The following is a 26,413-nucleotide window of genomic DNA, read 5'->3' as shown; positions in this document are numbered from 1 at the left end:
TTGCGTTCAGAGTTTCTAAGAGCCATGGTCTGTTTGGGCCAGTCACCGCCCAGGGTGAGAGTGGTATTTATTTGCTAGAGTTCAGCGCCTGGCTCCAGCACGGACTGCAGTCAGCAAGTGGACAGCTGCCTTGGACCNGGAGGATTGTGCTCTGGGCTGGGGCACCTGATCCCCTGCTGTCTGTGAGGTGGAGGGGCGGCAGGCACTCACAGCATCACATTCCCTCCAGGACAGTGTAAGATGTTCCCCACATTGTTAATTGGGATAGCAAGGAACCGGAAGGAAGGTAGTACATCTTGGTGGCTAAGTAGCTCTCTGGGCTCTAGTTTCTTCTGTAAAATAAGGATAAAAGCAGTCTCTACATGGAGGCATGGGGGTATTATTGTAAAATTTAAAAAGCTAAGGATCTTATTTAAGTGGATAAAAAGCACTTAGAACAGTGCTTAGTAGATCAGAAGTTCTCAAAAACTGGTAGTTTTTATTATCAGTGTTATACAGCTTAATGATGACTAATAGAAGACTAGTGCAGTCATTTGGGGGCATATGTATCATGGACTACTTTGCCATTACAACGACTATTTATAAAGAGTGTATTTCTGTATGCTATGGTGTCAAATGAAAAATATCAGCATATAAAACTCCACAATATGATGTCATATAAGCACACACAGGAAAATCTGGGGATGAAACCATAGTAGATTTCACCGATGTTCACTGAGTGAAAAGGTTCTAGTTTTTTCCTCCTCCTTTGCCTGGACTTCAAAAACAAGAAAGAGGCACCAGGCTGGCTCGGTCAGAAGAGCATGTGACTCTTGATCTCAGGGTCATGAGTTCAAATTCCACATGGGGTGTAGAGATTACTTAAATAGTAAAAAAAAAAAAACACCTTTAATTATTTTTAATGTTTATTTTATTTTTTAGGGGGAGAGAGAGACAGAGCGTGAGCAGGGGAGGGTCTGAAAGAGAGACACACACACAGAATCTGAAGCAGGCTCCAGGCTCTGAGCTGGCAGTCAGCACAGAGCCCGATGCGGGGCTCGAACCCACGAATCGTGAGATCATGACCTGAGCTGAAGTCGGACGCTTAACCGACTGAGCCACCCAGGCACCCCTAAAAAAACTTTAAAGATAGATGATGATAGATAGATAGATAGACACACAGACAGACACACAGACAGGTAGATAGGAGAAAGACGAGAACAAACAGATTGTGTTTTGTGGGTCCCTGTGTGACCTTCCAGCCCATGACCTTGCCCTGCACAGGCCCACTGGTGCAGCCCCACGTATTCACGTTCCATTTGCTGTGTGGGTAGCCCCGAAGACAGTGACTGCTGTTACTTAATGTCCCATTTTTGAGATTCCCAAGGGGGATATTCTCCTAAGTACTTAATCCCCGGGAAAACTGCACATCTCCTGACATGATTTGAGTCTTGTAACTGAAGCTTTCCTTTGGCTCCCAGCAAACCGAAGGCAAATTTGTGCCTTAGCTTCATTTTAATTTTATTTTTTTTAAAGATGTTATTGCGGCACCTGGGTGGCTCAGTCTGTTAAGCATCTGACTTCAGCTCAAGTCATGATCTCACAGTTTGAGTTCAAGCCCTATATTGGGCTCTCTGCCATCAGCCCAGAGCCTGGTTCAGGTCACCTATCTCCCTCTCTCTCTGCCCCTCCCCCCTCAGACTGCCCCATACAAATAAACATTAAATTTTAATTTAAAAAAATACTCTGGTTTCTCTCCAGATCGCGTAAATCTTTTGCCTTTTCAATTTTAATTTAAAAAATTAAAGTTAAAATATTTTATTTATTTAAGTAATTTCTACACCCAATTCGGGGCTTGAACTCACAACCCTGAGACCAAGAGTCACACGCTCCACTGACTGAGCCAGCCAGGCTCCCCTGTGTCTTACCTTTATTTTCATGTATTGAAAAAACATTTTTTTAACATTTACTCATTTTTGAGAGTCAGAGAGAGACAGTATGAGCTGGGAAGGGGCAGAGAGAGAGAGGGACACAAAGAATCCGAAGCAGGCTCCAGACTCTGAGCTGTCAGCACAGAGCCCGATGTGGGGCTCAAACTCATGTGAGATCATGACCTGAGCCAAAGTTGGATGCTGAACCGATTGAGCACACAGGTGCCCCATTACCTTTATTTTTTTTTTAAGCTTATCTATTTTGAGAGAGACCAAGAGAGCACAAGTAGGGATGGAGCAGAGAGGGAGAGAGATTCCTAACCAAGCCCGGCACTGTCCACACAAAGCCAGACGGGGTTCAATCCTATGAAACTGTGAGATCATGAGCTGAGCTGCAATCAAGAGTCAGAGGCTTAACCCAGTGAGCCACCCAGGCGCCCCGCTGTGTCTTACCTTTCAAAGGACCCTGTTGCAACCTGTTCAGGGGCCCTCGCAAACCCTTCCTTGCCTCCTTGGACCCTCTCCTCTGTCACCGCCCCTTCCCTCTTGGCAGTGACATTGCCTCTGCTCCAGAGAATCTGGAGGCCATCGCTAGACCATGGGCTGCATGAGGACAAAGGGCTCGTCTCCCTCGGTCAGTGGCGGCCCCTGCCCAGCCAGAGCCTCGCCCGGGATGCCGAGAGCTGCCCCTATTTGCTGCCCTCACACTCTCCCTGCCGTTCTCCCCTCGCTGCTGCTGCAACCCGCCCGCCTTCCCATCCCTGAAAGTGGCCGTTTCTGCTCACCCTTGGCTCTCAGAAGGCCAAGTCCACAGGGTGTGTTTCTGTTGTTCCGTTAGATGACCTCGCTGTAGAACTGGCCCAGAGGGCGACTTCCTGCGCTCGGCAGTTCTGTCCTTCCTTGGTCTCCGTGGCAGCTTCTCCGTCTATGCAGGTAGCACGCTTTGGCCTTCCAAGCCCCCGTTCTTCAAGACCCCTGCCTCTGCTCCGTCTTCTCCCTCTGCACAGACCCGAGGGGTGGGGACACCACCTGCAAACCCCGAGCGGCGCTCCCAACTCCCATCTTCCCCCGCCTCCTGCCCCGAGGGCCCCCAGACCCATCATACCTGCTTCTCCTCCTGTCTGGTTGGAAACCACAGCCTCCCAGGCAAGCAGCAGCCAGGCTCCTCCCTGGCCCTCACCCCTGCAGCTGAGCAGTCACTGAGATTCAACTGCTGTCTTTCGTGTATCTCCTTCTCCTTCCTGATGCCGCTGCCAAGTTCAGGCCCCACACCTTCCTGTCTGGATCACCGCACCGGCCGCTTGGCATGCTGTCTGCCTTACCGTCTCAGTCCCCTCTGATGTATCTTCTCCCTTCTTCCTCCAGTCTTTTTTTTAAAAAACATTGATTTATTTTTGAAAGAGAGAGAGAGTGGGGACAGAAGATCTGAAGCAGGCTCCTTGCTGATAGCAGTGAGCCCGATGTGGGGCTCGAACCCACGAACTGCGAGATCATGACCTGAGCTGAAGTCAGATGCTCAACTGAGCCATCCAGGCGCCCCCATCCGGTCATTTTGACTCTCCCCAGTACGCCAGGCACAGGTTAGCTGCCCCTCTGGGCTCCACAGCCCCTCTGTGTGCCCCTGGGATTCCTTCTCACAAGGCACCCATCATACTATGTTATGAATGTCTGCTTACCTGTGAACATCTCTGGGGCAGGGACTCTCCATCACTGTCCCAGCACCTAGCAGGTGCTCAGTAAATAGCTGTGGAAGGGGCTGGAATGAACTTTTTGGAAGGAAGCAAGAGCATGGATAAATAAAGAAGAGCTGACACACCTTTAGTGACTGTCTCCTAAGTGCCTGGCACTGTTCTAAGCCCTTTGTATGCGTCACTCATGTAACGATCACAGCAGTCACAGAGGCAGGGTCGATTGCTGTCCTCTCTATTCTCCGTGATGCCGGCAGGCTGTTCCAAGGGTCCCCGGCTGCATGCAGGGTAGAAGCCAAACACAGGCCAGCAGGAGGTGAAAACAGAGGTTATTGACGGTATAGAGAGAGGGCAGGTGGAGATGGAGTGTCTGGAAGGCCCAGAAAGGAAAGAGGTATGAATGTCGTCTATGTTTAGAGTCTGGGGTTTTTCCTGAAGAGGGTGTTCTGGTGGGGGGGGGGGTCCTCTCAGACAGCCAGGAATGGTTAGAACAAAGACAGAGGCCCCAGTGTGATTCCTTGGAGCCAGGAGGCCTTGGCATCAAGATGTGTAGCACCTGTGGGCTGGAACACACATATGACGGCTTGTCCGGTCATTCTCACCCCGTCCTCCCCTAGATGCTGTCTCTTCTAAAGAAATCATCAGCTCCTTGTCCTTTACAAGGAAGACAGGCACTATTTGCATTATGAGGCGTGTGTAAAGTGGGACATGCAGGTCCTAGCAAGAGTAGAAGCGGAAAAAGGAGAAAGAAGCAGGTTTAAAAAAAAAAAAAAAGTTTATTTATTTTGAGAGAGAGAGAGCATGTTAGCTGGGGAGGGGCAGAGAGAGAGAATCCCAACCAGGCTCGAACCCACAAACTGCAAGCTCATGACCGGAACCAAAATCCAGAGTCGGACGCTTAACCGACTGAGCCCCCCCACCCCCGGGCGCCCCGCGAAAGGCAGATTCTCAAGGAGCCCTTCCGTTTCCCTCTGGCATCTGGATGAGGAAGCTGAGCACAAACAGGTTCAATAACGTTGCTCAAGGTCACGGAGTTTATTAGCGTAAGAGCTGGATTTGAATCCAGGCCGTCTGGTACTGAAGTCTGGGCTCTGAACTGCTCCGAATGTACTTTTTCTCTGAGGAAAACGTGAGGAACGGTGAAAAAGACAAAGCAGAGAGCTGGGCTCAGAGAGCTCCCTGCTGATGAGGGAGACTTATCCGCTTACCAGAGGCTTCCAGAGGCCTGAAGGGAGAGCCAAGGAGTCTCTCCCTTTGTGTCCAACAGGGGGCAGGAGTGGGATCTCTTTGCTCTTCATCATGCTAAGAGGCAGCCTGTGTGGTGTCCCCGGGCCTTGTGAGCTTAGGCAAGAATCCCAAGCTTTCCGATCCTCACTTTCCTCTTCTTTAAACTGGGGATACCTGTAGTAGCTTTCACCTAGCTTGTGACAAAGGAAATGAGATAAGGAGTGAAGGGCACAGCCCAGTGCACATGGTGAACATTCAACCAACAGTACATATTATTATATTATTAAGACAGTAGCTCTGGAATCAGAGTCAGGTTACCGTGTTGCATTACAACGAAGTCTGAATTTCCTGCCCCTCAGAGTTCACTGATAATTCTAATTTTGGAATTGCATGTACTCACCACGAACCTAGTAGAATCTCCCGGTCCTGTGACTTGCCACTGTATCATATGTGTTTGGTGATCGCTGCTGATTGGAGCAGGGGACAGCACAGGGCAGCTGCCTACAGTCACAGATTTCTGTGCCTGCTCTGCCACTGGCTGGTTGTATCACTTTGGGCAAGAGACTCCAGCTCTTTGGTCCTCAGTTTGCCCATCTTTAAAATGGAGAGAGTAGTAACACACGTCTTGTATGATTATCGTAGTGGTTAAATGAGTATGTGTAGAAGGAAAGGCAAAAAGCTTGCACTCGCTCAAAAGGTAAGTGGTTTGTTTGTTTTTTNGGGGGGAGGGAGGGGGAGAAATGTGTGATTAATAACAGTAACAAGCTGTGGAATGTAGGAGGAAAGACGGGTTTTTTGAATGGAGAGGATTATGAATCTGGTTGTGGCTCCGCAGCCACAATGAAACAACGAAAAGTTGTTTTTTCAAAAACAGCAGCAATAATCATGTGAATTTTGTTGTGTTTTTTTTTCTTCAAGTCTTTCTGTTCAGATAGAGAATTAAAGAAGTTTCTCTCTTCTCCATCTCCAAAAGCCATGTGGCTGGATAGCTTCTGGTGGATTTTTCATGAGAGGAACCAGGGAAATGCAAATCAGCCTGCTTCTCTCCCTTGCTTAAATTATTTTTCTGATGGAATAAACCCTACCCTCTCTAACGGGGGCTGCAAGACTCTCTGATTCTCCGGAGCACCCCTGCAGTCCCGTCTGCCACCCTTTCCCTTCCCCACCCGTGCCTCGCCCATCCACACTGTGCCTCAGACACTGCACAATGTCCCCATGGTGCCCTGAGCCTCAGGAACTGGTCCCTGACACAGGGCTGGTCAAGCACAGGGCCGGGGGCGGAGTTGGGACTTCCGACCCCAGAGTTTGGACGCTTTCTTCAACAATCTGCCCCTATGTATATATCTTTTTTATAAATTCTATAAAGATCTGTGTACTGTTTCATTAATAATGGGAGGTTAAACATCTCTAGAATAAGATTCCAAAACATGAGGGGAGTACGTATTTAAAGAATCTCAGCCCTTGACCGTTTCATCAGGAGGCTCCAGCAATTCCTTCTCCATTCTCATTCTTGGTAGCCGAACAGAGAGATCCAGAATGAGCTGTTTGATCGGATATCCCAACACTACGCCTCTCTCTTGTTGCAGGAGTCCAAGTCCCACTATGAAGAGGCTCTCTTAAAAGTGAGCATCATCCCCTGTTTGGAGGGGGAAAAAATCACGCTAGGTATCGCCTCACTTCTAATGCCAATGGAATGCCCTTAACGTTCTTTCCATGAGGGAATAATCAGTAAGCGGTGCTATATTCCTACACAGACTTGTAATGCCGCAGTTATAAAAAAATAAGGTAGATCTATATATGGTATATTTTACTTAAGTAGAAAGCAAAGAAATTTATAGAACTCTGTATTTAAACATGTATATGTATATATGTATGTGTGCCTATGAATAGAAAAAAAATCTTGAAAAATACTTATCCATCTCTTAGCAATGATTATCTCTGGGGAATGAGGTTGTAAGAGACTTCCTTTTCTACTTTAAATATTCCTGTAGTATTTAAATAAGCATGTGATTTTAAAATTAAAAAGTATGAATATACATATATTCACAAAGACTGATTTAACTCCACAAGTAAATTACCACAGTCAAAAGGCAAACGAGAAACTGCAGAAATCACGGAGCATATATGTCACACAATGTGAAGAACTCTTACAAATCAGGGATGCCTGGCTGGATCAGTTGGAGGAGTATTCTACTCTCAATCTCGGGGTCATGAGTTCGAGCCCCGCATTGGGTGTGGAAATTGCGTAAATAAATAAACACTTTTAAAAAAAGAACTCTTACAAATCGATAAGAAAAAAAATGAAACCCCCTGTAGACCAGCGGACAAAAGTACATAAACCAGAAATTCATCAGGGAAGAAATACAAATGGGAAAAAAAGTTCTCCCTTAACAATCGTCAAACATACGAATTAACACAAAAACCGTTTGATGCCCCTTTTTACCTGCTGGATTGCATGGATTGAAAAGAATTAATTCCCAGGGTTGTGAAGGATCTAGGGAAATGATACTCTGACAATCTGAGGGAGAAGTGAATTGATATATTTTTGATACATGGCGCTTACGCTAGTTAAATGTCTGCCTAACCGGTCACTTAGATTTTCTGTGCCCAGGTTTCATCATCCATAAATGGAGATAGTAACACCACGCTCGCTCACTGAGTTGTCCCAAAGATTAAATGAGATGATGTTTGTAAGGCACCCGACATACTGCCCAGCACACGATAAGCTCCCCCACGTATCATAGCTGCCATAACCACTATCATGATTCCATCTTCTGGAGGTCATCATCGAATACTCAGGGAAAACTGCTTCCACTCACTCACACATTCAACAAAGTTTTGACTGCCTGTTATGTGCCAGACACAGACAATATCCACCGATGGGGGGTGTTGAAGTAAACATTGATATGCCTATTCAGCACAATATTATGAAGTTCACTGGTGGGGGAAAAGAAATCCCAAGGAGTTTATAACAACCTGAGGAAGCACTTATACTATACTGGTAAATGAACAAAGCCAGACAGAAATGTATAATTTGAACTGAACCATAGGTAAGAGGGAACAACCCTTCCACGCGCGGGAAGGGAAAAAAATAAAAGAACAGTAGTACTTCCTGTAATCCCTGATGGGTGGGTCAAATGTATCTTGCCATCTGGGCTACTCTTTGGAGGTGGCAGAGTAGGGACTGAGCCACAGACCACGTGCAGAGGGGATGAGAGAGGGGGAGCTTGGTGGCCTGAGCATGGCCTGAGGTCTGAGGTGGGGTCCCCAAGTAGGGTAAGGAGTCCACCAAGATGTGGGCCAATGACACATGGAAACCCCCATGAATGGAAGGCAGCACGGTGTCAGGTAGAGAGTTTTATCCCAGATCCTTTCCTCGGTCAGGGGCTCATTTCTGGGTGTGGAAATGTCCAGAACGTGGCCTGAGCTCCGCTTCCTCTTCCCCCACCCCTGCTGCCCCTCCCCCCTGCCCCCCCGCAGAAGTTGCCATCACTTCTGAGTAAAGCCCTGTACACCAGCTTCTGTTGCTGCTTCCCGCAGTCCTGGTTCAACACGCATGAATTCAAGTCGGACATCTGCAACACGATGAGCCTGTGGATTTCGGGTAAGGGGAGGCTGCCGTGGCCTGGGGATCGTGATTTCCGCCCCCAGCCTGGGTCAGGCAGCCGTCCTTTCCTCTCACAGGTGTACGGTTAGAGCCCCAAGGAGCTTCCGCAGAACAGCTCTGGGACGTTCCGAGGCCCCTCTGTGTGCCCGGTGCATCCGCAGGGAGCAGGCTTCAGCAGAGCCCCGTCAGATGGCCTCGTGCGGGGGGCTGACGGACGCAGAACTCGCCACCCCAAAGCGCGTGCTGGTTGGACGACCCCATCCTCCCTCCCCGCTGTGACTCCATGCGACGCAGCTGTCGTCGCCTTGTCCCTCCTGCACACACAGGGCCCAGGCTGATGTTTGCTTTTCACGCCTTTTCACTCCCCTCCTCTCAACCTAGATGTTTCCTAAGGTCCTTAAAATCTCCTACCTATTGAGAGGTTCCTGTGTCCTAAGTACTGCGCTAAGCAGGCACTCTTTTACATTTCCTGTTGTTTTGGGGGTCTCCAAGTTCATTCCCGCATTAGGGTATTTACTAGGAAAACTCACGTGTCTCAGCATGCAGGTGTATTGACAGCCATGATTATGGCAGTGTAATGAGGATACACAGCCAAGGAATTTTTAAAACATTTTTTTAATGTTTATTTATTCTTGAGAGAAAGAGAGCAGGAGCGGGGGAAGGGCAGAGAGAGAGGGAAACACAGAATGGGAAGCAGGCTCCAGGCTCTGAGCTGTCAGCACAGAGCCCATCGCAGGGCTCGAACTCACGGACCGCGAGGTCATGACCTGAACCGAAGTGAAGATGCTCAACTGACTGAGCCACCCAGGTGCCCCCAGCCAGGGAATATTCCTAAGGGAAAAGACAGGCAGGGTCTGGAGGAATTCATGTGCAAGCTTCCTCATGCTCTCTCCCTTCCAAGAGCAGTTAGGCCGGACGCTCTCATCCTTCTGCAACAAAAATACGGCAACGTGTGTGATGTGTCTGCCCAGCCCACTAGAGACACAGCACCCAAGCTTCATACTGGGGGCTGGTCACGTGGGCATCTCTGTCTACCATGGACCAAAATTCAGGTGTCCAGCGGAAGCCGCATTGCTTTACAGGCAGGCCAGACACAGGGAGCCATGCTTGCCAGTTAAGGACAAAAATTTTCCCCAGCCTTATTGGCATAATTGATGCATTACATTGTGTATGTTTAAGAGGTACAAAGTGATGGTTTGATGCGTGTATATGTTGGGAAATGTTACCATAATAAGGTCAGTTAGCACATCCTTCATCACCCATAATTACCATTCTGTTGCTGTTACGGTGAGAACACATAAGCTACTCTCATGGCAGCGCTCAGATACACAACATGGTAGTGTTAACTGTAGCCATCGGTGCGGGAGATCCCCGGGGCTCGTTCCTCCTCTCGCTGGAACTTCACCCCCTTTGAGCAACATCTCTTCGTTCCCTCCATCCCCCCAGCCCCTGGCAACCACCATTCCACTCTCTGCTTCTGTGAGTTTGGCTTTTTAGCTTCCACCTGTAAGTGAGATCGTGTAAGAGTGTTTCTCTCTCTCTGCCTAATTTCACTTAGCATAATGCCCTCAAGGTACATCCGTGCTGTCTGGTTTTCCTTCTTTTTTATGGCTGAGTAATATTCCATTGCGTATATGGATGCCACATTTTCTTTATCCATCCTTCCATTGGCAGACACTCAGACTGTTTCCGTGGCTTGGCTATTGTGAATAATGCGGGAGGGAACACAGGAGCCAAGGTATTTCTTGGAGGCTGTGATTTCGTTTCCTTTGGAGTAGGATTCCTGAATCATAGGGCCGGTCTATTTTTAATTGTTTGAGGAACTTTCCATACCATTTTCCATAGTGACAGTGCCAATTGACATTCCTTCCAACAGTGCACGGGCTTTCCCTTTTTCTACATCCTTACCATCATGTGTTACCTCTGGTCTTTTTGATCATAGCCACCCTAGTAAGTGTAAGGTGATATCTCAGTGGGGTTCTGATTTACATTTCCCTGTTGGTTAGTGATGTTGAGAGCCTTTTCACATACTTGTTGGCCATGTCTTCCTTAGAAAAATATCTGTTCAGGTCCTTTGCCCATTTTTTAAAAATGTTTTATTTATTTCTGAGAGAGAGAGAGAGAGAGAGAGAGACAGCATGAGCAGGGCAGGGTCAGAGAGAGAGGGAGATACAGAATCCAGAACAGGCTCCAGGTTCTGAGCTGGCCGTCAGCATAGAGCCAGATGTGGGGCTCGAACCCACGAACCATGAGATCATGACCTGAGCTGAAGTCAGACGCTCAACCAACTAAGCCGCCCAGGCGCCCCGTCCTTTGCCCGTTTGAATCAGATTGTCATTATTTTTATTATTATTTTTGCTATTGAGTCTATGAGTTCCTTACATGCTTTGGATATTTAACCTCTTAGCAAATATATGGTTTGCAAATATTTTCTTCTATTCCATATGTTGCTTTTTCATGTTATTGTTTGTTCTGCTGCACAGAAGCCTTTTAGTTGCATGTAGTCCCATTTGTTGATAGCCAAAAAGTCATGGCCAAGACCAATGTCAGAGAGCCTTTTCTGTATATTTTCTCCCAGGAGTTTTATGGTTTCAGATCGTACATTTAAGTCCTTAATCCATTTCAAGTTAATTTTTGTAGGCGGTGTAAGATAGGGGGTTCAGTTTCATTCATTTGCATGGGCCTGTCCAGTTTTCCCTGCACCATGTATTGAAGAAATTTTTTTCCCCTTTGTATATTCTTGGCTCCCTTATCAAATGTTAGTTGGCCGTATATGTGTAGGTTTATTTCTGGGTTCTCAGTCCTGTTTCATTGATCCATGTGTCTGTTTTTATGCCAGTAGCATACTATTTTGATTTCTCTTTGTAATAGACAAACTCTATTGTAATGGAAACTCTACTGTAAACTCTTCTTTTTCTTTTAAATTTTTTTTAATGTTTAGTCTGTTTCTGAGAGAGAGAGAGAGAGAGACAGACAGACACACAGCGTGAACAGGGGAGGGTCAGAGAGAGAGGGAGACACAGAATCCGAAGCAAGCTCCAGGCTCTGAGCTAGCTGTGAGCACAGAGCCCACTGCAGGACCCGAACCCATGAACCATGAGATCATGACCTGAGCCGAAGTCGGCCGCCCAACCGACTGAGCCACCCAGGCACCCCTACTGTAAACTCTTTGTAATAGAGTTTAAAATCAGAGAGTGTGATGTCTCCAGCTTTGTTCTTTTTCAAGATTGCTGTGGCTATTCAGGGTCTTCCATGGAGCCACACAAATTTTAGGATGGTTTTCTCTACTTCCCTGAAAAATACCATTGGAATTTTGATAGAGGTTGCACTGAATCTATAAATGTCTTTGGTTGGGTAGTATGGATGTTTTCACAGTATTAATTCTTTCCATCTATGAACACAGCATATCTTTCCATTGATTTGTGACTTCTTCAATTTCTTTCATCAGTGTCTTACTGTTTTCAATGTACAGATTTTTCACTTCCTTGGTTACATTTATTCCTAAGCATGTCATTGCTTTTGATGTTATTGTGGGTGAAGTTGTTTTCTTTATTTTTTTTTCCACATAGGTTATTGTCAATGTATAGAAACCCAACTGACTTTCATATGTTGATTTTGTATCCTGAAAATGTACTGAATTTATTAATTCTAACAGGTTTTTTTTGGTGGACTCTAGATTGTTCTATATACAAGATCATGTCATCAGCAAACAGAAATTATTTTACTTCTTCCATTCTGATTTGGATGCCTTTTTTCCTAATTGTTCTGGCTAGTACTTCCAGTACTATGTTGTACAGGAGCAGTGAGAGTGGGCCACCCTTGTCTCCTTCCTGGTTTTTGAGGAAAGGCTTTTCTTCACCATTGAGTATGATGTTAGCTGCAGGCTTATCATATGGGGGCTTTATTACACTGAGGTGTGCTCCTTCTGTACCCACTTGGTTGAGTGTCTTTATCACAGAAGGATGTTGAATTGTGACAAATGCTTTCCCTGCATTGATTGAGACGATCATATGATTTTTATCTTGCCTTCAATGAACATGGCATATTACATTGATTGATTGATTTGTGGCTATTGAACCATCTTTGCATTCCAGGGATTACTCTCACTGGATAGTGGTGTATGATCCTCCTAAAATGATGCTGGATTCAGTTTTCTAGTACCTTCTTGAGACTTTTAGCCTCTATATGCATCAGGGATATTAGTCTGTAGTTTTCTTGTAGCATACTTAATCTGGATTTGGTATCAGGATAATGCTGACCTCATAAAATGAGTTTGGGAGTGTTCCCTCCTCTTCAATTTCTTGAAAGAGTTTGAGAAAGATTGGAGTGAATTCTTTAAGTGTTTCATAGAATTCACTTGTGAAGCCATCTGGTTCTGGGCTTTTCTTTATTTGGGAGGTTTTTGCTGCCTGATTCAATCTTCTTACTCATTATTGGTCTGTTCTGATTTTATATTGCTTCGTGATTCAGTCTTAGTAGGTTGTACACTTCCAGGGATTTACCCACTTCCTCTGGGTAGTTAGGGAAAGTTCTATCAGTGTAAAGAAATGTTTACCAGACAACTTGCAGGTGCTAGCCAGAGGCCTACCTCACAAGCAAGCTTTTCCAAGGAGAGCAGCCTCGGGCCTGCTCAGTCTTTTCTGCACACCCATTTAATCCCCTTAGCATATGCAGACTCAAAGAAGTCCTGCAGCCAACAAATGGAGGAGCAGGCATTCAGATCCAGGCTGTCCCACTGGTCTTGACCACTGACATCTGGCCTCTCATCTTCTGACTCTTTTCTTCGGTTCCTCCTTCCTATTCCCCATTTTGTCCATGACTGTGTGCCTCCTTCCCCTAATCCATTCCCAGCAATAAACCCCCTGTCCACTTACTTTGTCCAATGGAGATGGCATCTGTGCACAGGTGTTCAAAACTTCCTCAAGTAGATCTTGGTCTTTTCCTTCCTAAACCAAAGAACTGAGGGAGAAAGCAGAGTCCCTCTAATGCCTTACCATTCAGGTTCCAAGAAGCCAAGACTCTGAGCATATGGTTTTCTTACAAGAAAAGCATTAGCCCCATTAATGTCACCATCAAATATTTAGGGAGAACCCATTTCTGGGATTTAGCTAAGTGTGATAAGATGTTGAACTAATACTTACGAAGCACCTCTTTATTATGTGCTCGGTCCAGTGCCCAGCCCTGGAGGTGCAAAGGTGAGTAAGACCCAGGTCCTGCGCTCAGGGAGCTCCTAGTCCAGCAAGAGCAGAGGAGATGGGCAGAAAAACCAAAGACTACAAACCCTTCACATCTGTATACACGGGATCTGATCAGATCTTCACACTCATACTGTCTGGAAAGCAGGGTGAACTTCACCATCTCCATTTGCTTCTTTTTTTTTTTTACTTTTTTTTTTAATGTTTATTTATGTTTGAGAGCGAGAGTACACACAAGGGGGAAAGGTTACAGAGAGAAAGGGAGACAGAATCAGAAGGAGGCTCCAGACTTCGAGCTGTCAGCACAGAGCCAGACGCGGGGCTCGAACCCACGAACCATGAGATCATGACCTGAGCCGCAGTTGGACGCTTACCCGGATGCTTAACCCACTGAGCCAGCCACCTAGGTGCCCCACCATCTCTGTTTTCAGGTACCAAAGCCTCCTACAGAGGAAGTGGCTCAGCCAAGGCAGGGCCACTGTAGGGCGGGGCTAATGCTAGAAGCCCCGCCTCCCTAGGACCAGCAGGGGCACCTGGGGGAGGGGCTCTGGCCTCTGTTTTCTGCTTCCTTTCTCTTTTACGCAGGTTTTCATGATCCTCCTTCATTCTCTATTAGGTATATACCCTTGCCTACAGAGCTATAACAGCTGGGACTACTCGGAACTAGATCCAGAGCGATCCCGAAGAGAAGAATTAATTTTGCAGAGAAAAAGACTGTTAAAGAGTAAGGTACCACTTGTGGACTTAGGCCCCCGTGGCCCTGCCACATCCAGCCTGTCATCTAGTTGGGGCAGGGCAGGTATTGAGGTCCTCGGGCCAGGTTCCCTTTCATGCTCCCCCCACTCCGCCCCCTAAACGGCCACCAAAAGACTGAAATGCGAATGTTCGGGGTGTAGTTACAGTAAGCGCAACATAATTGCTGGGATGCAGGGGTAGAATTCTGTATTCTAATGATGGCTGCCGGTTACTGGGTGTCGCCTCCGAGCCAGGCCCCTCACAACAACCAGCTGAAGTACATGCTAAATCTATTTCACAGATGAGGGAAGTACAGTTCAGAGAAGCAAGTTGCCTGAGGCCCACTTACGTATTGCATGCAACAGACACATAAAGAGCACTGTGTGCCAGGCAAGTGCAGCCCCGCAGCGGAGTCTAGGGGGAGTGTAGGCAGCGCAGTGACGCTGCCGTGGACGGGGCACTGTGGTGGGGCTTACAGCGCACTGAGGCAGCACGGGGAGAGCGCCCCGTCCAGCCCTGAGGGGGTCAGTAAGTGGCATTGAAGCTGAGATTTGAAGGATGTGTATTTTAGACAGGTGAAGGGGAGAATTACTGTTCCAGGCACAAGGAACAGCATGTGAGAAGACTCAGATGCATGGCAGCTGAGATAGGTCTACATTGGGTAACCAGCCCACAGGTGGCCGAGGCAGGATTCACACACAGGACCGCAAAGCCAGAGAGACACACTATTGGATTAGGCGGAGATTTTCTCCAGTGGGGGGGGTCTCCCCTTTCCACGGGGCACCCCAGGGTTGCAGAAAAGCCCTATCTTGAGTAGGTCAGTAGGACCCAGGGGGTAGACAACATCCCACTCATGAAACACACCCAGGACCCTTTGGAAGTGGAGGATAGAAGTGAGACAATTATTTTTTCCTCAAATGTGGTGAAAACCATTCATACTGTAAAGAATATGAGTCTGGGCACAATTAGCAGGGAAAATAATGCTATCGCATACGGACTCTCCTCTGCACCAGCCAGCGTGTGTTATTTTGTTTCACCCTCCTCTGCCCTTGCTAGAGAGCCTGTTGCCCTCGTCCCACAGCAGGAGGTGAGGGGCAGAGAGGTTCATGTGCCCAAGGCGCCCCTGCGCAGCTGGGGGCCAGAATTTCGCCCAGACAGGCCAATCAGCCTCCTACTTTCCTCGGCCTGTGGCCACTGTGGCCAGTGACACCATTCTCCCCATTCAGTCTACCCCCTTCAGTGAACCGTGAGGCCCCTCAGCAGGGGAGAGGGGCCCCCTGAGAGGCAGTACAGTCCCCACCACAGGGGGGCCTCCTGTCTGTGCAGAGCCGCTCCTTTGCCGCCTAGAAGGACCAGCCGTGTCCGCGTCTCTAGCCCGGTGGCAGTGGGCTCCGCGGTGGTCCCCCCAGGGCTCTAGAGGCGCTGTCCAGTCTGCAAAGCACTGGTCTAGGCCTCAGAGACTGGCAGGCATCAGAGAAGTGTATTTACGGTCACTGACCCACTCAACACGTCCGCTTCCCCAGCAATCCCTGTGGACACACAGGAGTTTCAAAGCGAACACCATCTAACCTGTAAACTGTCTTCAAATTTAATGACACTCTACAAGGTGGATAGAGTGTTGCTTTTTTCAGGGTTTATTCTAACATGCATTCGTGTTGATGTTTTGAGCTTTTTGTTTTTCTTTGGAAGCCAGTACTTTTTGTTTCATAAGGGTTGAGGGCTGGCCCTGTGTACTGGGCTCTGCATACATTATTTACTTCAAGTGGCTCACCAGCCCTGCAGGGTAGTTGGTATTCAAGCCTTTAACAGGATCAGAGAGGTTAGGTAACTTGTCCATGGTCACTCAACAGGTGGAATGACTGAGAGGTTCTGGGGGGCTCTGCTTTGCCTGAGGTCTATTGTCCTCCAGGGAGGGGACTGTGTCAAAACTCCTGGTCTACGATGTCCTCTCCAGGACAAGAAGGAACTGAAGCACAACTTTGTCTCCTCCCTAGGAAGAGATTTTTCTTTGTTCACTTCTAAGAGATGCCCTTCTCAGAGGGCTACCCAGAGAAAGGAAGTCCAGGGCCCGAAGGTGAGTAGAGCACAGACCCAGACCCCAAATGCTTAATGACTTCCACTTGGTTCCACATCTCTGCACTCCCCACCCATCATCTTGGGGAGGGGTGCTGGTGGCCCTCTACATCTGTGGGCATGAGCAGAGCACCAAAGGGTGACCCCAGAAGTGCAGTGATTGGGAGGTGAAGGGTAAGGAAATGGTCTCTAAGTGGGAGGTTCAGCTCAAGGTGCCTTTCTGTCTTTTCCTCCCTATCAGTGCTTGTCACGTACCTACACCTGGCTGTCCTCTTGACACCTGCTTGCCCCTCTGTGTCCTGTGATGTTCCCTCCTAGGCAGCTCCAGCACCACTCCTCTCTCCCCTCCTCTCCCCTTCCCTACCTACACGCTGGTTTGAGCTCCTTCATATTACAGCAGGCTCCTTGCTCCCTCAGGCTCCCCGGAGGAGCCTGGATCCCCTGCAGTCCTTTCAAAACGCAGACCTAATTATGTCATATGTCACCCCCTGGCCCCACCCTACTCCCCCCTGCCTTAAACACCCTCCCCCAGCCCAAAGGAAAACTACCTCCCAAACGGCAGAAGGCTTCCTCTTGCCTTGGAGTAGACTGACGTGTGCGGCCCTGCCATGTCCTCCCGGCCCCGTCTCCACTGTCCAGGGCCCTCGCGGCTCCCGCTGCAGGGGTGTTCCCTCAGTTCCTTGTGGACATCCCAGCCCCTCCCAAGCCCCGGCCTCTGTAGCTGTCGTTCATCTCGTCCCAGGCCAGCCCCCTCCACCACCGCCACCATCCACCATCCCCGTCAGCCTCTCCTCCCACTGGTAACACGAAACCAACCAAACACAGCCGCTACTGAGCAAGGCCTACTTTTTCCAGAAAGCTGGGAAAACAATGAAGGAGGCCCTTTGCTGCCCGTTTTTGTAAGTAAGACATTACTGGCACACAGCCACGGTCCCTGGCTGACTATTGTCTTCAGCTGCCTTTGCACTTGTGATGGCTGAGTTGAGTAGTTGTGGTATAGACTTCGTGGCCTGCAGAGCTGAAAACATTTACCCTCTGGCTCTTGGTCCAAGGAGTTGCCCCCGTGATTCAGGGGACATGCACTCATCCTTCTACCTTGGCTGAAGCCCTTGTCCTCAGGGTCAGCAGTCTTGACCTTGGTCTGCACTTGGTTCCCTGTTCTATGTGCTCAGAGCTCCGTCCTTCAGAACACTTACAGAATTATGCAGTCATTCCTATGATCCTGGCTGTCTCTGCCACTGATCTTTTTTTTTTTAAGTTTTTATTTATTTTGAGAGAAGGAGACCATGAGCAAGGAAGTGTCAGAGAGAGGGAGGAGGGAGGAGAGAGAGAATCCCAAGCAAGCTTCCTGCTGTCAGCACAGAGCCTGCAGAGAGGCTCACCCCAGGAAGATCATGACTTGAGCCGAAATCAGGAGTCAGATGCTTAACCAGCTGAGCCACCCAGGCGCCCCCACTGCTACCAGTCTTTTTTTTTTTTAACATTTTTTTTTAAATATTTTTATTTCTAGGAGAGAGGGAGAGACAGCATGAGCAGGGGAGGGTCAGAGAGAGAGGGAGACACAGACTCTGAAACAGGCTCCAGGCTCTGAGCTGGCAGTCAGCACAGAGCCCGACGTGGGGCTCGAACCCACGAACCGCGAGATAATGACCCAAGCGAAAGTCAGACGCTTAACCGACTAAGCCACCCAGGTGCCCCAACCAGTCTTTAAGCTGTAGACCAACATCCTCATTTCGAATGCCATCCTTCATTCTTAGTAAGTAGCATATGAGGCGTGATTCAGTGTTAGACCAGACTTGCCCCTTTGCCTGGGACAGAGTTGGGGGTGTTTTCACCCTGCAACATTCACCCGATGTTTGGAGTGGGGGAAGGGTGTGCCTTTCTTTTGTAAAGCAGAATAAAGGCTCTATTCTCAGGATGATCAATTTTAGAAAACAGGACAGGAAGGATATTTAAGGATGTGGAGAAGGACGTTCTTTAAACTGGCAATGCAGCGCTCCTTGCAAAGTCCCCACATCCCCATGGCACTTGCAGGTCTCTGGTTCGAAGCCCGCTCTCACAGGTTCAGATTGTAGCTGTGTAGCCTCCGAATTCCTTCCCCTCCCTGAGACTTGGTTCCCACAGGCATGACGTGAGCACGTCTTCCTCCATGACGAAGACTGTAGCGCACGTCGCTGTGTGGCCAGGTCCCCTGTCAATCCACAGCCACGCATCTCACCTGGGCCCTTACTCCCAAACCCGCATGTCACTCGAGCTCCCTTTCCAGAATTTTTGCACCACGGACAGCCTCCCTTGCTCGCCCTCCACCCCAGCACCTTCCAGGAAGCGTCTCCATTGAGAAATGAGAAGCGGTCAGCGGGAAGGCGCGCACTTTCCTACCACAAGGCACCTGCCCCACCTGCCCCCATCTGTGTGCACCCTCACCCCCTGCCCGTGTGCCTGTGGAGGACACACCCTGTGACGCTGGTGGCCTGGACCTCACCCCCTCGGGACGAAGCCCCTCTGTCTTGCATCGTCATTTTCTCCCACTCTGTTGATCACTCCCATCATCCACCCGCCCTGCGTTTGCCTCTACGCTGCCGTTTCCTGCTGCCCTTCCCCGCCAGAACTTCTCCAACTCTCATCTACACCCGCAGCTCCTTGCCTCAGCCCTCTAGTCGGTTCCTGCCCTCAGTGTGTCATTGCAGCGGCTCCTGCCGCCGCGGCCCTGACCCTGATCTGTTCACTGCGCTCGTCTGTGTCACGTGGTTGCCTACTCCCACCTTCTTGAAACACTTTTTCTGCTTGGCTTCTGTGTTGCCAGGCTTTTGCAGGTGCCTTCCCTCCCGGCTGGCTGGCCCTTCTCGGTCTTCCTTGCTGGCTCCCTGTCTTGTCTGTCAGTCAGTCTGTCCCGGCCCCTTCCCCTCCACCTACGTATTCTCCCCATGTGGTCTCATCCGGCCCGCGGGCTTTATATGCCACCCAATGCCAGCAACGCCCAAATCTCCCTCCCCACCCTGGGGTATCCAGCTGCCCCCTGAGGCCCCACCAGGAGGATCTCCACCTGGCGAGGGGCGAGAAGGTTGCTGATGGCCAGCGCCCAGCGTCACTTCGCTCCCGGCTGACTGCGGCGGCCTCTTCCCGGGCTCCTCCCTTGGCCCCAGCCCACTCTTCACACGGCCACCAGTGTGACCTCCTCACAGACCCCAGATGAGGCCACTCTCCGCCTCAAACCTCCAGCGGCTTCCNCTCCCACCCCCAGCAGGATCCTGCCACCCCCCTCTCCCTCCAGCCTCTTCACATCCTTTCCCTCCCTCGGCCCCAGACGTCAGCCCTCTGGACTTCCTTCTGCCCTTGGGCCCTCCAGGCCTGTATCCGGCTGGGCCTTCGCACTAACTGTCACCTTTGCCTGGAACACTCTTTCCTTAGAGTTCTAGGGAAGGGCTGGCTCCTTCTTGACCCCCAGATTCCAGTTTCACGGACATTGCCCTAGCGAGGCCAGTCCTGACTGTCCAGGGACTCTCCATCATCATGTGGCTGATTGAATTCCCTGTCCAGTGCTTACCATGGGCTGCTGCTCTTCCTGCGGGACTTCTGTAGTGTCCAGTGTCTGTCTCCCTCTATAAACTCCAGGGCATCTGGGGGGCTCAGCTAGTTAAGCGTCTGACTTCAGCTCAGTTCATGATCTCACGGTTCCTGAGTTCAAGCCCCGTGTTGGGCTCTGTGCCGACAGCTCAGAGCCTGGAGCCTGCTTCGGATTCTGTGCCTCCCTCTCTCTCTGCCCCTCCCCCCACCAAAATAAATAGAGGTTTAAAAAAGTTTTTAGTATTTGAAAAAAAAAAGGAACTTAAAATCTACGAGAACAGGGCCTTTTCTTACTGCTCTAGCTCCAGCTCCTAGAATAGACCTAGCACAAAGAAGACACCCAGCAGATAGCCCTTGACTTCATGAATGAGGTCATCCGGCTGAAGCCTTGGTCCTGTCCTTGGTGTGTGATGGTGCCCTGTGAGTGCCAGCCCTCGAGAAGGGAGACAAAGTATGTCCCCGGCAGAGGGGTAGCTGTCCCTCAGAGACCAAGATCAAAATGTCATTTAGTGGTTTTGCGCTGCCTGCCACAACTGTGTAAAACAAATGTGTTTTCCTTGCACCAAAATCCATAAAGTCTTCTCACAGTTATTTCAGAAACCCAGCTCAAAATTCAGTCTTCTGCCCCAGAAACAGGAAAAATCAAAGGCTTTCCAACCTTGAAAGCAGCTGACGTCTTACTGGGTGAGCCAGGATGGAGGAGTGGAATTCCCTGGTGGGGACGGAGCCCCTCTCTTGTTTTTAGGCGGACACACTTTCCCATCTGCTCGCGGAAAGAGCCGGCTGTGTTCAAAACCTGTTTTCCAAGTTTATTTATTTATTAAATCTCTGCTGCCAACATGGGGCTCGAACTGACGACCCCAAGATCAAGAGTCGGACGCTCTTGCGACTGAGCCAGCCAGGCGCCCCTGAAATGGGTGTTTCGATGGCGACAGTGTGTCTACTAGTCCACAGTTCCGTTACTTTAAGTCTGGCCTCCTCTTTCTCAATGTTAGGAGTTTATGCAGTGGGAACGAAAAAGCACTAACTGTTTCTCTGGCTTCTGCTGTGAATCTCGGCTATAAATAAGGGCTCCTACCTTTTAAAGGCGGAGTCATTCATTCATTTAACAAGTATTAGAGAAGGCGGTTAAAGAAGGTCTTTGTAAGGAGAAATCGTCATCATCTTACCTACAAACAGTAGTCTCCTTCAGGAAGAAACGTGTTCAAGGGAAACGGTGATGCACCGCCCCCAGGAAGGGCCAGCATGTTAGTTCCAAAGGCCAGGCCACCAAGAACGAGCCCCAAACCACCCCACCCCGGCAGAGGTACCCTGCTGTGCCCCGGCCAGCGTTCCCGGGGCTGGATGCTCAGAGCTCCGCTGTGCTTTCCTGTCAACAGACTTCCCCAAACTGGAGTATGTTTGGACTCCACACGGCATTGCTGCATCACGTTGGTCATTTACACCTGGAAGGTGGGTGTGGCACATCTAAAGAGTAGACCGTAGCTGGAATGTCTGCATCCCAGTCCCCAAAGAAGCTGGGGGAGTCGCTTACGTCTTTCACCTCAGGCCATGGGTTTTGTGTATATGAAGAAGGAAGGGCACACATGTGAAAGATAACACCCCCAGAAGGAGCCATTTGAGCTGAGAACCGAAGGACGAGGAGTCAGCCATTAAAAGAGTGAATGGAAGAAGCTTCAGGAAAAAGGGAACGTGTGTGCAAAGAGCCTGATGCCAAAACAACAACAACAACAACAACACCAGCTTGAGCTATTCAAGGACAGAGAGAAGGCCAGAGAGTCAACCAGCCTGTGTGGGAGTCAACCAGCCCATGTGGGAAAGAGGGGCAGGAGTCAAGTCCAGGGAAGTAGCAGCGGCCAGGTCCTGGGCAGTTGGGAGGGTCATAGCAAGGAGTGTGGATATAATTTCAGTGCCACAGGAATCCATTAACATAGAGGGAATACACCATCCTGTTTACATTTTTACAAAATCACACTGTCGTCTGAATACGGAGCATGTAACAGAAGGGGACAGAGGGCCAGTTAGGAAGCTGAAATGTGTTTTGGACCCAGACCTTTCAATGAGTGCCTTTGGGGGTGCGGAGGAGGGGTCAGGAATAAAGGAAGGAGCCAAGAGTGCTTTCCGGGATGTGACAGAAGCATCTGAATGGTGCCATTTACATCAGAGGGAGAGCATAGCCATAGCGTTTGGGGCAGGGGGGAGCTATCAAGAGCTCAGTTTTGAACTTGTTACCTTGAAGTTGCCTTTGAGAAGCGTTGAATGCAGAAGTCACCCGGGAAGTTCAAGCTACAAGGCTAGACTTTAAAGGAAGAGGTCTGGGCTAAAGATCAAGTCCTACCCAAGTTGTCCGCATCTGTGACAAAATCTGGGAGCTAGGAGTGAATGACCACCGTGGGGTCGTAGGCAAAGGCAAGAAAACACGCTGGCTTCATGCCAGCAGATCTCAAGTTCCTTCTAAGGAGATGCCACCTCTCAGTTGTGCAACTCTGAGCAGATTTAGTCCAGGGCCAGGGGATGGCCCAGGTCAGTCATGTTCTGTCAAGAGTGTCCGCTCACTTTAACCGGAGTCTTCCCAAGCTCCAGAGCATGGGTACAGTGAAGGTCATTAACAGTAATGACCTCATCTCCTCCAGCTCATGCCCATACCTGCTCATACCAGCTCTGTGAAGCCCGCTGCCCTCCCAGACATTTCTGGGCAGCCCCAGATCGAATCTCACCCTGGCTCAAAAATGGGCTCCCACCCGCCCCCTCCCCCCACAGCTGAACCCTCAGCACCTGCGATCTGAGGTCACTGCAGGTGACCACGTGGGGCAGAAGAGTTCCATCTCCTCTGGACCGTGGTGGGGAGGGGCCCCGGGGCAATCTTAGCCTACTCCCACCTGCACAATAGTCCCCTTGGCTTAGGACTTGGGCGTGGTTGCTGGTCACAGCCCGACAGAGTGCCTGGGGAAGTGTCCTCTCTGGGCCTTACGACATCCTCACAAGGTAGGCAATTATTATCTTTATTTGACAGCAGAAGCAATAGACTCAGAGAGGTGAACAGCTTACCCCAGGCCACACAGCTGACTTCAGCTCTTTCTGCATCGACCCCCCCAGCCCCTCCCAACATGGGCTCCTTGCATGTAGAGCATGAGCTTCCTGAGGCCTGTTAACAAGGAACGTGATGCTTCATCGAGCCCAGGAGGGTTTTCCGTCTAACACACCCCGGGAACTACTTCGACACTGTAAAACTCGGTAGCTGTTGCCGGCCGGCTGCACGGGGCACGGGAAGCCCTCTCAGCAGTCTCCCATTCAAATATTGTATTTACATAAAGCAAAGTGGTTGTTGAGGCTGGTGGACTGCTTGTCTGCCTCTCGGTGGGCCATCTGTTTAATGTCGCCTCCAGCTCTCCCCCGGGGAAGGATCAAGCATTCCCCACTTCCCGTGAATAGTCTGCTCTTTCAGCCTGTGGCCGACTATTCGTTGTTCCCCATTATCTGTCATTCCCCTCCCCTGTAGAAAGAGAACCTTGGAATCATAGCTGCACACATACACGGCCAGAATAAAGATGGTGTTTCCTAGTCTCCCCTAGATTCACGTGTAGCAATGGGACTAAGATCCAGTTAATGAAATAGAAGTGGATATGCCATGTGGCAGTTTCTAGGAATCTTCCTTAAAAAACAGTGCATGTGAATGAATCCTTTGTCTCTGCTTCCTTTTCCCCATTCTGCTTCCTGGAATGTGAATGTGATGGCTGGAGCTCTTGCCGCCATTTTGGACCCTAAGACCCAGTGCCCTATCTCAGGAAAGGTGGAAGCATGAGCTGGAAGAAGTCAGAGCCCCTAAGGACTTACCACCGTAGAAATAGCATAGAGACCCTGGATTGCGTACCTTCACACTGTTACGTAGGAGGGAAATTTTCTACCTAGTTTGAGCCACTGTTATTTTGAGTCACTGATACACAAACCTAATCCTAACTTACGTTACCTCTCCAAGAAATATGTGATACTGCCCACCCCTGAGCGTAATTATCTATTTTCTTTTCTCTCCCCTGCTAGACTGGGAGCTCCTCCGGGCAAGGGGCTAGGTTTCGGGGTCTGCCCAGTAATAGGCACAGTAGTAGTTGCTCAGTGAAATGTCCCCGGAGGGAGGTGCAGTGAGTGATTGCATGAACAATGGTGGAGATGCTCACCGAGCACTTCCCACGAGCAGTCACTCACACGCTTTGCACCATTAGCAGAAGAGGAAACCGGGGCAACCGAGACGTCCAGGGACTTGTCCAAGCTTAGCGGCTGCTGAGGGACAGGGCCGGGACTGGCACCGCAGTCTGCTCAGCCCCCAGCACCTGCGTTTGCGGCATCAGTCACCTCTTGGCCACGTGCCCCGGTTAGCGGGCTGAGCGCCCAGGCTGTGCTGCATGGTCTCCCTCCACGTGTGACGTTGTTAAGAACAAGTAGAAATGTCTGTGAAGTTGCATGACCATGGTTAGTTCCTCTCCCAACCAATTTTACTCAATTTGTTCTTTTTTTTTTTTTCTTTTTCCTCCCCTGAAGTCTTCCTGTATAACTTTGACCACGGAGAAAGGCCCTGTGGCAAAGAAGGTTGGCTCACAAACACAGAATGCCACAAAAGGTACAGAAGCGGGGCGCCTGGGTGGCTTAGTCGGTTAAGCGTCCGACTTTCGCTTAGGTCATGATCTCGCGGTTCGTGGGTTCGAGCCCCGCGTCGGGCTCTGTGCTGACTGCCAGCTCAGAGCCTGGAGCCTGCTTCAGATTCTGTGTCTCCCTCTCTCTCTGACCCTCCCCTGCTCACGCTGTCTCTTTCTCTCTCTCTCTCCTAGAAATAAATAAAACATTAAAAAAAAAAGGTACAGAAGCTGCCTTAAAAGGGAGATGTAGGCGTTTGACTTAGTTATGAGCTCACAAGCCCTAGATCCTTGGGTTTGTCCAGACATAACATGCCACCCTGGTCTACACGTGTGGCTCTAGCCTGGACCTTGACACCACGGGATGTCTTTGGGGAAGACATAATTATCTTGTCAGTTCAACACACACTGATTAAGTTCCACTTTCACGATGATGAGTTCAGCACAGTGCTGATACCTGTGGCGAAGAGAGGTTGTTCGCAGTGGAAGAAAAAGAGACCTAAGACATGATTACTGCTCCCACCCACTTCCTCTCCCCACAAAACCCAGCATTCGTTGAGGTAAGAACTGATTTGTGTCCAGGTGTTAATTTATGAAGGAGGCTGAGTGACCACACAGAGAGGCCAATGCCATTGAAAGAAAAGTTGGCTCCTCACAGCCATCCTAGAAACACAGGGCCATGGGAGGAATCACCCGTGTTGGCCAGGAGACAGAATGGAATAAGGAAAAGGCTTGGGCCACTGGCTTTACTGGGATTTCTTTGGAAAAGACAAGGCATGAAAGGTAAACAGGTTGGGATTATCTAGTTTGAGTCTCCGGTGGGCTTCGGGGCGGAGGCGCTGTCCCCGGTTGGCACCTGGCCTTGGGGTGATTTAGGGCAGGGGAAATACTGCCTTGGTGTGTGGGAGTTTGAGAAGTCGGTGGTTCAGAGCATGGGCTGTGGGTCACAGGGGAGGCGTAAACAGCTCTGGCCATCAGTTTGGCCCAGTAATTATTGGCTGCCAAATAGACAAATACAGACTCTCAGAAAACACAGGGCAGGAACTCATGAATATCATTGCAGACAATTTCACACATGCGATCATTATCCCCCAAAATTAACCAATCCTCTTTTCTTTATGGAGAAATGGAAGCTCTGAGAAGTGAATTTAGTACATGAAGTATTTAGTGTTTAGAAGTTAGTATCTGAATTATATCTCAATCAAGCTGTTATTAAAAAAAAAAAAAAGAACAACTTGGGAAGCACTCATTGAGAGGTACAGCCAGGTTCCAAACAGAGGTAAATATTTGTAGGAAACTTTGTGAGTCCTCAAAATATAAACATACAGTTGGCCTTTGAACAACACAGGGGTTAGGGACCCTGATCCCGCCACACAGTCAAAAATCCGTGTATAACTTTTGACTTCCCCCTGAAACGTAAGTACTAATAGCCTACTATTGACTACAAGTCTCACCAACAACATAAACAGGTGATTAACATGCATTTTGTATGTTATACGGATTCTATACTGTATTCTTATAATAAAGTAAGCTAGAGAAAAGAAATGCTATTAAGAAACTCATAAGGAGGAGAAAATATATGTATATATATATTTACAGTCCTGTCCTGTAAAAGTCCACATATAAGTGGACTGGTCCAGTTCCAACCCATATTGTTTGAGGGTCAACTGCACATTCAAATTCATGAAGACCCATGAGTCAAAGAGGAAGTACCAAAGGGAACTAGAAAATATTTTGGGGGCACCTGGGTAGTTCAGCATTCAACTTTGGCTCAAATTATGATCTCGTG

The 26,413-nt window shown here is 49.2% G+C and overlaps 1 protein-coding gene across 1 annotated transcript in view; it reads left to right on the top strand.

Annotated features, from left to right (window-relative positions):
- FAM227A (family with sequence similarity 227 member A) overlaps nt 1-26,413 on the top strand; it is a 66,251-nt gene that overhangs the window by 15,289 nt on the left and 24,549 nt on the right. Inside the window, exons 7-12 of the mRNA XM_077761982.1 lie at nt 5,744-5,851; nt 6,343-6,447; nt 8,306-8,429; nt 14,244-14,351; nt 16,357-16,436; nt 24,533-24,611. Coding sequence (XP_077618108.1) covers nt 5,744-5,851; nt 6,343-6,447; nt 8,306-8,429; nt 14,244-14,351; nt 16,357-16,436; nt 24,533-24,611 — 604 coding nt within the window. The remainder of the gene's footprint in view (nt 1-5,743; nt 5,852-6,342; nt 6,448-8,305; nt 8,430-14,243; nt 14,352-16,356; nt 16,437-24,532; nt 24,612-26,413) is intronic.

This window comes from Crocuta crocuta, unplaced genomic scaffold (genome assembly GCF_008692635.1).
Source record: "Crocuta crocuta isolate KB4526 unplaced genomic scaffold, BGI_CrCroc_1.0 scaffold193, whole genome shotgun sequence".
Classification (NCBI taxonomy): Eukaryota; Metazoa; Chordata; class Mammalia; order Carnivora; family Hyaenidae; genus Crocuta; species Crocuta crocuta.
The sequence above is the reverse complement of the archived record's forward strand: the minus strand, read 5'-3'. Positions and strand labels throughout refer to the sequence as shown.